Source organism: Dioscorea cayenensis, chromosome 18, assembly GCF_009730915.1.
Source record: "Dioscorea cayenensis subsp. rotundata cultivar TDr96_F1 chromosome 18, TDr96_F1_v2_PseudoChromosome.rev07_lg8_w22 25.fasta, whole genome shotgun sequence".
Taxonomy (NCBI): domain Eukaryota; kingdom Viridiplantae; phylum Streptophyta; class Magnoliopsida; order Dioscoreales; family Dioscoreaceae; genus Dioscorea; species Dioscorea cayenensis.
The window spans coordinates 19,668,586-19,678,849 of NC_052488.1; the positions used below are offsets into that span (position 1 = coordinate 19,668,586).

The 10,264-nt window shown below is 33.5% G+C and overlaps 3 protein-coding genes across 4 annotated transcripts; 1 reads left to right on the forward strand and 2 right to left on the reverse strand.

Moving 5' to 3' along the window:
• Positions 1-43: 43 nt before the first annotated feature.
• On the forward strand, positions 44-1,692 carry LOC120282890 (putative ETHYLENE INSENSITIVE 3-like 4 protein). Its single transcript, XM_039289722.1, has one exon. It carries the CDS (start codon positions 535-537, stop codon positions 1,690-1,692), a length of 1,158 nt encoding a protein of 385 aa, XP_039145656.1. The 5' UTR covers positions 44-534.
• A 729-nt stretch (positions 1,693-2,421) lies between these two features.
• On the reverse strand, positions 2,422-4,528 carry LOC120282506 (pollen-specific protein C13-like). The gene is made up of 2 exons (XM_039289328.1): positions 4,235-4,528; positions 2,422-2,915 (listed from the first exon to the last, which is right to left on the reverse strand). The coding sequence occupies exons 1-2, from the start codon at positions 4,419-4,421 to the stop codon at positions 2,590-2,592; spliced, it is 513 nt and encodes a 170-aa protein (XP_039145262.1). The 5' UTR covers positions 4,422-4,528; the 3' UTR covers positions 2,422-2,589.
• Positions 4,529-7,583: 3,055 nt separating this feature from the next.
• Positions 7,584-9,082, reverse strand: LOC120282527 (protein UPSTREAM OF FLC-like). 2 transcript variants are annotated; one of them, XM_039289352.1, is made up of 5 exons: positions 8,806-9,082; positions 8,657-8,726; positions 8,444-8,574; positions 7,814-8,312; positions 7,584-7,734 (listed from the first exon to the last, which is right to left on the reverse strand). In XM_039289352.1, the coding sequence occupies exons 1-5, from the start codon at positions 8,990-8,992 to the stop codon at positions 7,617-7,619; spliced, it is 1,005 nt and encodes a 334-aa protein (XP_039145286.1). In that variant the 5' UTR covers positions 8,993-9,082; the 3' UTR covers positions 7,584-7,616. The 2 variants fall into 2 exon arrangements, with proteins under 2 accessions (XP_039145286.1, XP_039145287.1); XM_039289353.1 differs by having other exon boundaries at positions 8,444-8,515; positions 8,806-9,021.
• Positions 9,083-10,264: the final 1,182 nt, after the last annotated feature.

A 10,264-nucleotide genomic window follows, 5' to 3' on the forward strand; every position in this document is an offset into this window, starting at 1 on the left:
AGATAATATTTTTTATGTAGGTACACTTATATTTTGGTAAAATAAACATAAACAAATTCCTCGGATAAAATCAAATAAAGAAGAAATAACAAATCATTTACAGATTGTCTTTTAGCCTATACAAAAATCTAGTTGTGTCACCAAAATTGCATTAAAAAACAAGAACTAAGATATGATCAAATCCCCATCCACACTACCAAATCCCTTCTTCCTCGCCCATCCTCCATAAACTTTTGTCTTTGTTTTAATTCTTTAATCTCATTACACAGTTCCCCATTGAAAAACTTCAACATAGCTGAACTCAGCATCACTGAGAAACTTACAAATGTCAGCCATGCAAAAGGCTTTATCCTTTTCATTCTCTCCAAATTCCATGCTGCCTTTTCCCTCCTTCCAAATTCCACCACTCTTTAGTCTTACTTAAAACTTCCTCCTATATATATTTGTATGTTTGTGTGTTATGTTTCACATAATATATTAACCCAAATCCAACATCATAATTAAGAAAAAAAAAAGAAGCAGTTGAGTGCAACCATGGTGACTTTCTTAGATGATTTTGATGACCAAGAACAACAAGAATTACATGAAGAAGTAGAAGATGAAGATGAAGATGAAGAGATTAACATGATGGAATTGCAGAAAAGGATGTGGAAAGACAGAGTGCTGCTAAAGAAACTCAAAGAGAAAGACAAACACAAAGAGCAAGTGAAACAAAGCACGTTAGAAGAGAAATCACGTAGAAAAAAGATGTCAAGAGCGCAAGATGGCATCTTGAAATACATGCTAAAAATCATGAACACATGCAAAGCAAAAGGTTTTGTTTATGGTATCATCCCAGAGAAAGGTCAGCCAATAAGTGGGTCATCAGAGAGTCTACGTGCATGGTGGAAAGACACGGTGATGTTTGACCGGAACGCACCTCCGGCGATCATCCGTAGACCGGCGGAGGAGATGGAAGGAGGAGTAGTACTACTGGAGAAGAGTACTATGGTTTCTTTTGTTGAAGAGCTGGAGGAGTTGCAAGATAGCACACTGGGATCACTGTTATCAGCTTTGATGCAGCATTGTGTGCCACCTCAGAGGAGGTTTCCATTGGAGAAAGGGTTGGCGCCGCCGTGGTGGCCGACGGGAGGTGAGAGTTGGTGGGGAGTGCAAGGGATGGCGGTGGAGCATGGGCCGCCACCGTACCGGAAACCACATGATTTGAAGAAGGCATGGAAGCAGAGTGTTTTGGTTGGAGTGTTGAAGCACATGGCACATGATATGGATAGAGTGAGGAGGTTGGTGTGGCAGTCAAAGAGGTTGCAGAATAAGATGAGTGCAAGGGAGAGTGAGACATGGAGTAAGGTGGTGAATCAAGAGGAGGTGATGGAGAGGATGAAGGTGGTGAATGATCATAAGAGGAAGTTGGAGGAGGTGATGGATGAGACATGGATGGAGGAGTTGATGGAGATGTATGAGAGGGATGTGGGAGGGGGAGGGATGGAGATGGGGAGAGTGTTTGAGGAGGAGAGAGAGGAGATGGAGATTAAGGCAATGTTGGTTGGTGATGGTGATGGTGATGGTGATGGTGATGATGAGATGAGGGTTTGGATAGGAGAGGAGTTTGGGGAAGGGAGTAGTAGTGCCAGTTGTGGTGCTAGTACTAGTACTACTGGTACTAGTGTTGTTTGGGATTTTGGGTTTGATTGAGGTTTTTATTTTCTTTAATTATTTTTATTTATATATATATTTTTTTGATGATGATGATGATGATGATGATGATGATGATGATGGTTTTATGTATGTGCTTTAAGTGTTTGTGAGTGGGAGGAGAGTCAGAATGTGAGAAATCACTTGTGTAATGGAAAGTTATCCAGAGCTTGCTGATATGGAATGTTTATTGTATTACTTTGTCCTTTATGTGTTATATGGTACTATCAGTTTTATTTTATTTTTTTTTTGGGTGGCTGGTTTTTTCATCATAAATATTTTATAACTTGTTTTACTTGATTTTATGTCATTTGTATATGGTTAATCAGACATGCCATGCAAGGAGATGCTCCAATTCCTAATAGATGACCTTATTCTTACTTCATTATCAAATTTCTCTTTTGTCTGATAAGGATTTAGTCATTCAAAAGAAAAAGCCACTTGTACTACTCTACTTCATACAATTTTTACAAGTTGCTTGTTAATTATTCATGAACAGCCATGAATATATTCTTTTTTATATAATTTGATATTAGTCCAATAGTTTATTTAGAAAATATTCCTTAATTTGAAGGACCATCGCATCAAAATTTACATTCATGGACCTCTTCCTCACCATGCTATAACCCAGACAAACATGGGAGCACAAATATATTTGAAATCATGAACAGGGGATTCAAGATATTTTCCAAATCAAACATAACATAAAAAAGCACATTAACTCAATAATTCACTACCAATAAACAGCGCACACGAACTTTGATTCAAAGGCCAACAACACAGAAGAAGATGTTCATGTTCAGCATTATCATACTAAAATCCAACAAATACAATGTTCTGAAGTTCAATAATATAACCAAATAAAACATTAAATATATCAAGAGAAGAGTTTATAGTTTAATCATCATATTGCTCATAGAGCTTCTTCAGCTCAGCGCATTTGGGCAAAGGGGTGTCTTTCTCGAAGCCCATGGCATTGGCGAACCTCTTGTCGGAGGCAATGCCATTGTTGTGGGTGAGGAAAACCACAGCTCTCTCACGGCCAGCAACCAACTTGGCACATTGTGGGTGTGGGCTGCTCAGGAGCACAGATTCACAGGTCTCATGCTCATGCTCATCGGAAACATAGATGTTGTAAGTTCCAGTATGATCAGTGACACCGTCAAAATGGCATGTCTTAGCACCGGTGGCCTTATCACGGCATTCTACTCTGACCTTGGCACCTGCAATAAGAACCAAGATTTCAACCATGAGCATACTGTTAATGACCACCGTCACCTAATCCGATAAATGCTACATCAACTGCTAACTAAGTTTACTGCCAAAAATTCTTTAATCATTCTACCCTGACCTTGAGCATACTGCTTTTATCACCGTCATCTAATCCTACAATGCTACATTGACTGCTAAGTTTGCTTAAAAAAATTCTCTAATCATAGTGCAGGTGAATCAAGTCTCCTCCAATGGGACTAATGTTAATAATAAACATGACACAATCCTACAATGCCACATTTGACTGATAACTTTATAACAAGAATTCTCTAATCATCTCCATCAATCACAAGATCAGTTTATTAACAAACTAGTCTTGGTTAAATAGGATGTAAGATTGTTTGTTCATATCATTCCCAAAGAATAGTTTCACTTCACCAACCAAAAAATAAAATAAAGAAATCAAAATATTCACATTTTAAAGCCTATTGTTAACTTGGGATTTCTTGCATAGATTCATGTACCGTAACATCTGAAACCACATGAACTTCAATCTATAATTTAAAACTTCATATATTTCATAATAGTAGTAGCATACTCATCTTAGACAAACCAAAACATGAACTTTATCCAAATTAGTACTCCAGCAAAATACACCTAATTATAATTGTTCCTAAATACCATTGCTGATTAATATATATAAATATATAGATTCATCTCCAAATCAATAACCACAAACAATCAAAAGGCTCCAACTAGCAAACATATGGCAATCTTAACTCCAGTGCACATTGTGATTTAATTACTCAAAATAAAGGCGAAAACAATGATAAAAATATCAAGATCTATAAATTTAAAAGCCACTATCATTATCAATGAAAACAATAAAAAAAAAAGTTAAAAAAAAATATGTTAATAAGGTTCCTGGTACTAGTTAGTATAAAAACATTTACCAAAATATGAAATAGAGTTACAACCGACTTCCCCCATCACTGGCCACTGTACTCAAATCTCGCCCTATTTTACTAAATCTATCTAAAAAAACCCATTTTTAAGCCATCCTGACACAAAAAACACAAATTAAATACAAAATAAAGCTATATACTTTCGTTTTCCCCTTCTCCTCATTCCATTCAAACAAATCACAGAGAAATCAAAACCAGAACAAAATGCGACGAAACAGATGTGACAACCACCACATCAAGATCAATCTAAACCAGATCTAAAGTAGAGAACCCCCATCAAGATCCAAATCAACCCAAAAGACACACAAGAACAACAACAACAACGACACCAATACCAAGAAGCACTAAGCGTGTAGAGGGATTACCGGCAAGATAAGTAGAGAGCGGGGTCTCATACCCAAACTGGCAACTATCACAAAAGACTTTGCCCTCAACGATGAACTTGTTCTGCGCCGGCACATTCCGCGCCGCCGAGACATTGATCGGAAGGTAGCACGCCGCTGCCACAAACAAAAACAGCACCACCACCATTGAGATCTCGTTCTTCCCCATTATCCTTCTCCGAGAAACGATCGCCGGAACCCTAATCTAGTGAACGGCACGACGACGACGAGATAAGAACGCGAAAACGAAAAAAGAAAAAATTAAAAAAAAAAAAGAGTGATAAAATGCTCAGCGAGTTGTGAGTGTATTTATTAACCGCGCTTCGGTTACGCTCACCGCCCGGTAAACCTTTTTTATCGTTATAATTTTAATTATTATAATTCCAGTATTAATATTTATTAAAAAAATAATCATGTGTGATAAAACTAAATTTATATTATTTTTAAATTTTTGTTATTTAGTTAAATGAAATGAGAACTTTGAAATCCGAGGGAAGGTGAGAATGAAAGGGACGGTGATTGGAACGGGGAGTGATGTATAGCTGTGATTGTCGGTGAGGTGATCACATGGAGAGCGGTGACAGCTGGGTATCGAAAGAAGGGGGGTGGTGAGGTTACCGCCACGCGGTATTCGTTTCTTCTTCTCTTTATAACACGGAGTTCTTCGGCGTCGCGGCGATAATTTAGGAATTTTTTTTTTAAATGTATGTTTAAACATTAATTAAATGTTAATTTTAATTAGTAGTAATAAATGAGGGATGAGTTTAGTTAATCATAGTGCCGGTCAAAGTGTTGATAGTTTGTTTTTTTATAGATGCATTGGATTTTTGTATCTAAATTTATTTATTGTATTAAGTTAATAAAAAAAATTAAATGTTAAAATAAAATCTTTATAACAATATTTCAAATCTTAACGAAAGAATATATATGAATAAACATGAAGTTATCTTCATGATAATTTTTTCAGTATTTTTCAATGCAATTTTGTTATTTTTGTTATTTTTTTATCCACCTTTTGTACCAATTTTACAGTAAAAAAGTGTATGGATAAACTAAGAATATATTGAAATAAAAAAAAATTAATTTGAAGAAGAAAAAACACGGATAATAACTCAGAGAAATACAAAATTTTTCTATATAAATTAAGAATAAATTACATTAATAATCACACTATTAAATTAAAGGAAACCATGCATGAGATGTATGAATATCTTAATGAATGCTTTGTTATTATTAAATTTAGCAAGGCTTACGTGACACACTAGTTTGCAATTATTATGAGTAATTATTAAAGAAGAAGAAGATGAAGGTTGCCTTCATTCACAAGGGATTGAAAAACTCTGAGTTCGAGATTGGATCAAAGATGCAAATAATAATAGCATGGGTTTAGTGGGTTAATTACACACAGAGAAAGATCTTTATTACTTTTTTAATTTTTTAAATTTTTATTTTGTGTGTTATATATTGATAAAATGGTAACTTCCGGCCGTGTATATCCCTAAAAAAATATTATTTTTTTTCAAAAAAATGGATTTTTTAATATAATATGAGAAAAATGGCTAATTATATATATATATATATAGTATATCTAAAAATTGGAATTTTTTATTAAAAAAATTGGAATTTTTAATATTGTCATCAAACCAGCCCCTCGAGGAATATTAAATTAATATTTTTGTTTTTTTACATGTACATGTACATATATATATTACTTTTGGCAGTTCAAATGTGTTATTTCATTTAATTTATAACTTATTTTATACAATCTGTACATTTTTGAAAATTTGATTCTTTGTTAGATATATGATTTTTCATAACTATATAGATAAATATATTTTAAAATAAATTAATTTGTAGCACAAAGTATAAATAAAAAATAACCATACAAAATGAATACATAGCCTGCCTATATAAAATGATAAAAAAATAATAATAATTAATAATACTTCATATAATCTACGTAAAAATCGTTACAACCGGACCAGTTTAGACCCATTACCTAGTTGGGACTTGGGCTGGGTTCATTTGTTTATAACTAAATATAAGTTAAATTGGTTTTTTATTATTAAGAATAGTCCCACGCTTGAAATAGAATGAAAATTTCACATGCATTATAATCTTTCATATTTGGTTTTCTACATTTGGTGTTGAATCCGACAATTTAGGTGTTAAGTGGGAGAGAAAATGAGTTTTTATAAATCGACTTACTCCTCCCTATTTTCAGTAAAAAAAAAATACTAGACTAATTTTAGTTCAAAATTTATTTCAGAAAAAAAGTAAGAGAAGTAATATTTCCATAAATGAACACCAGTAATAACGAAAGTCAAATCACTTCTCTCATTTCTCCTCACTTCTCCGAAATGAATGTTGGTTTATGTTTAGTCATTTTTTTATTAGGCCACATACTTCAACTTTTTAATTTAAATTTATTGTTTTAATTAATATGATGGATGCTGTAAATGAAGATTTACATTTCCTAAAAAAATCTCAATATTGTAAATATTTATATTTGGAAAAAAAAACCTTAGAGCCAATGTATCTGATATAAAATTATATACTTGTGTTTGAAAAAATAAATACAAAAAGGCTTTGATTGAGTATTTATTTGCATAGAGGAATTAAATCTTTCAAACGTCTGTATATTTACCGGTGATTTTTACCTTTGAAATTATAACTTTTTATGGTTTATTTATTTATTTTTTTAAAAAAAGGGTCAAAAAAAGCTAACACAGCATGGGCTCGGAGCAGCACAAGTATGTGTATCTCGGCCGATACAAGCAACTAACTCTAGGATCGGCCCAATATGGCCCATGACCCGTTTAATTTTAAATTTTATTTTAAATAAAAAAATCTCTAAAATCCCCATAAATTCCCGCAGTTTCAAAATTTCTAAATAATAAACAGCTAAACTTTGGGAGCATTTTAAAATGATATCTTAAAATAATTTTTATGCCCATAAAAAAATTCATTAGTAACACACACAACACATGTATCATGTATATATATATATATATATATCAGGTTTAAGTCATTTGTGCAAGCTAGCTATATTTATTTACAACAGTTGAATAATAATTTAACGGTTATTATTTATATATACTATATAAATTTATTGTATATGATTACTATATAACACTCGCACTATTTAAATTGTTTATAAATGGATCGAAATTGTTAATATATATAGTGTGTGCTTGTAATTCCTATCTGCCTAAAGAGAAAAGCCACACTATTGTTAAGACAAACAATTTTTTTTTAAAAAAAACATACGTTACATGTCAATAAAACATAAAAAAGAAGGGAAAAAAAAGAAAGAAAAAACCAAGGTAGAAAACTAAAAATAAACTTATTAATACAAAATAATTCACTTGTTCTGAAATGACTTTTTTCTCCCCGGAATACACTTCCCTTTCACACAACCACCACCACCACCACCTCCATCTTGTTCTTCATCAACTTCTCCGATCCCAGCCTTCAAACTCCTGCATCTCAATAACAAAACACAAAAAGTCAAACAAAGTCAACAAAAGTCAAACAGAGTCAACTCGGTCAACGCAGTACCTTTCTTCATTTAAAGAAGACGATTTCTTCAACCTCGGCGGCTCAGTCTCAGAACGTTGCTGAGCCGATGCTATGGCTTCCACAATGCTCCCACTGAAGTACTCCTTCTCTTCTCCCTGTGATTTCCCGAACCTCGGATTCTCCGACATGCATTTTATCTCTTCTTCTTCTTCAGCTCGGCTAGCCAAAGCCAGCCGGCTCACTGCCTTTATCCTTAGCCCATGATGGCTCCTCTTTGATTGAGCTCTGCCACCGGCGCCGCCGCAGGTGACGAGTTGGCGCAAGACAGAGTTGAGAATCGGTACCGACTCAGCCGCTGGATCGGATGAGGATGATGAAGGCGGGGACGAGTCATCACCGAGTTGGATCTCGGTCTGCTGCTTCGCGGTTCGCTCATTGTTGCTCTTATCGTGATCCTCCTCTGCTTCTTCTTCTTCTTCTGTTTCTACGTAATGGATTGGGTTTGGGTTTTGCATGGACTTTGGATTGTGCCTTGCAACTGAGAAAATTTATCAAACAATATATATATATATATATTCTTTAATTATATTTTTTGCTTGTTTATGTATAATTTTTACACAAGTAAAAAAAAATAATAATAATAATAAAGAAGTGAAAATAGAGAAGAACCTGAAGATGAAGATGAAGAAGAGGAGCCATGAAAGAGCTCAGATCCTTTGAGTACATACTCACAACCATCAGCTGGATAAATGATATCATTCTCTGATAAATCATTCCAAACATATCCATTCTTATAACTCCTGAAGAAATAATTCCAACAATTATTTAAACAGAGTTTCTAAACCACAACAACCCAAAACCATAACAAAATAAAATAATTACCTTTTACAAGACCAAGAGAAAAGAAAAGGCATGCCTCTGCCTCTAAGAACAGTAAGCCTCTCCATAACATCTATGAATCAAAGAACAAAAAAGTTACATAAACTCACACTGAAAAAAGAAAACAGTAAACAGAGGATGATAAACCAAACCTTTGAGTTTAAGATGATGGTTTGGCTTTTGGTAGATTTCCATGAAGTGAGGGTGTTCAAGTTGGCCATTTCTACTCAAATAATACACAACTTGGACCTTCTTCAAGTTCATGTCAATATGATTTTTCACTCTGTTACCTTGTGGTTGCATGATTCTCACTGATTTCTTTCTCCCTTGGATCTCCATACCCACTCTGTTTTGATTGTACTTGTGTAAAAGAGTGTTTGATGTAAAAGAGTATATGTCTGGTCAAAAAAGTGGGAGTTATATTTGCCTACAAATAATGTTTGCTCTAGTATATTGTATGAAGGATCTCCATCTACCCTTGCATGCAATTAAGGATGATGTGGATAGCTACATGCTTTTACAGTAGGGAAGGAGGAACAGGGGATCTAGCTATCTGTTATTCCCTTTGGATTCCTAATAAATGGTGTGGCCTTTTTCATGTACTTATATTATGATTATTATTATTTCATTTTATTTTGGGATGAATCACTAATGATGTGATGTTTATATATTAATCTTGTGTAAATTTATTGTAATATTTTCCCTTGGTTGAAGTGAATGAGTATCACATGATTGATTAGTTATGAGATGAATATATACTGGTTGAAGGTACTATTATTGTCATCAAAATTGTAGCATATGAAAGGAAATTACAAGAATGAAGAAGCAAACAATTAAAAGAACAGGAGAATAAGGACACCACAATTAAGACTCAATGAAGTTTAGTCATGATGGAGATAAGAGCTCATACTTAGAGTTCAGTTACTGTGGGACCTAATCATCTTGTCTTCATTTTAATTTCAAAAGGTTCTAGATTGAATTTGATTCAATTCATATGTACTAATAATTGTAAATAAATTTCATCCATTGTTTGAGATAATTTGGATTCCATTCTCACTCACTAAAACCAAAGCAGAGGCTCCCTGTTTTCTTTTTGTTCCCCCTTATTTTTTACTGAAAGTGGGTAATAAATTGAAGTTCTTTTGGTGTTTTAACTTTGGAGTGTGTGCTTTGTTTCCATTGGGATCCAAACAAAGTAGTGTGTTGTCTTGTCCAAAGGAGTAAACTAGAAAGCTATAATTATATATATTTATATATAAATATAAATACAAGCACACTTTAAACAGAAGCAAGTCTGCATCCTCTGTGCACTCTGTTGCCCTTTCACTGCATTGCCTTTTTGAGCCGTTTTCATAAAGAATCCATGTCCACTCTGCAGTTTCTGCTTCCTCTGTTCCTCACTCTCTCTGTTTATATATAAATATATATATATATACTTTTTTTATATATTTCTTTTGTTTGACAATAAATTGGTTAAAAAAGAACTTATAAAAAAGTGAAATTATAGAAATAAAGTCAAAAATAAGAAATTAGTCTATATTCTCTTAAAATTTGTAAGTTGATTTTTTTAAGTCATAGAAATATATGAACAGACTGAAATGTTTTATAATG

Bases quoted from the DNA above. Each gene is read 5' to 3' on its own strand.
- LOC120282890 (XM_039289722.1), top strand. From the start codon at position 535: ATGGTGACTTTCTTAGATGATTTTGATGACCAAGAACAACAAGAATTA.
- LOC120282506 (XM_039289328.1), bottom strand. From the start codon at position 4,421: ATGGGGAAGAACGAGATCTCAATGGTGGTGGTGCTGTTTTTGTTTGTG. The intron at 2,916-4,234 runs GTAATCCCTCTA...TTCTTATTGCAG, and splicing joins GCTCTCTACTTATCTTGCCG to GTGCCAAGGTCAGAGTAGAA.
- LOC120282527 (XM_039289352.1), bottom strand. From the start codon at position 8,992: ATGGAGATCCAAGGGAGAAAGAAATCAGTGAGAATCATGCAACCACAA. The intron at 8,727-8,805 runs GTTTGGTTTATC...TTTGATTCATAG, and splicing joins CCATCATCTTAAACTCAAAG to ATGTTATGGAGAGGCTTACT. The intron at 7,735-7,813 runs GTACTGCGTTGA...ATTGAGATGCAG, and splicing joins TCTTCTTTAAATGAAGAAAG to GAGTTTGAAGGCTGGGATCG.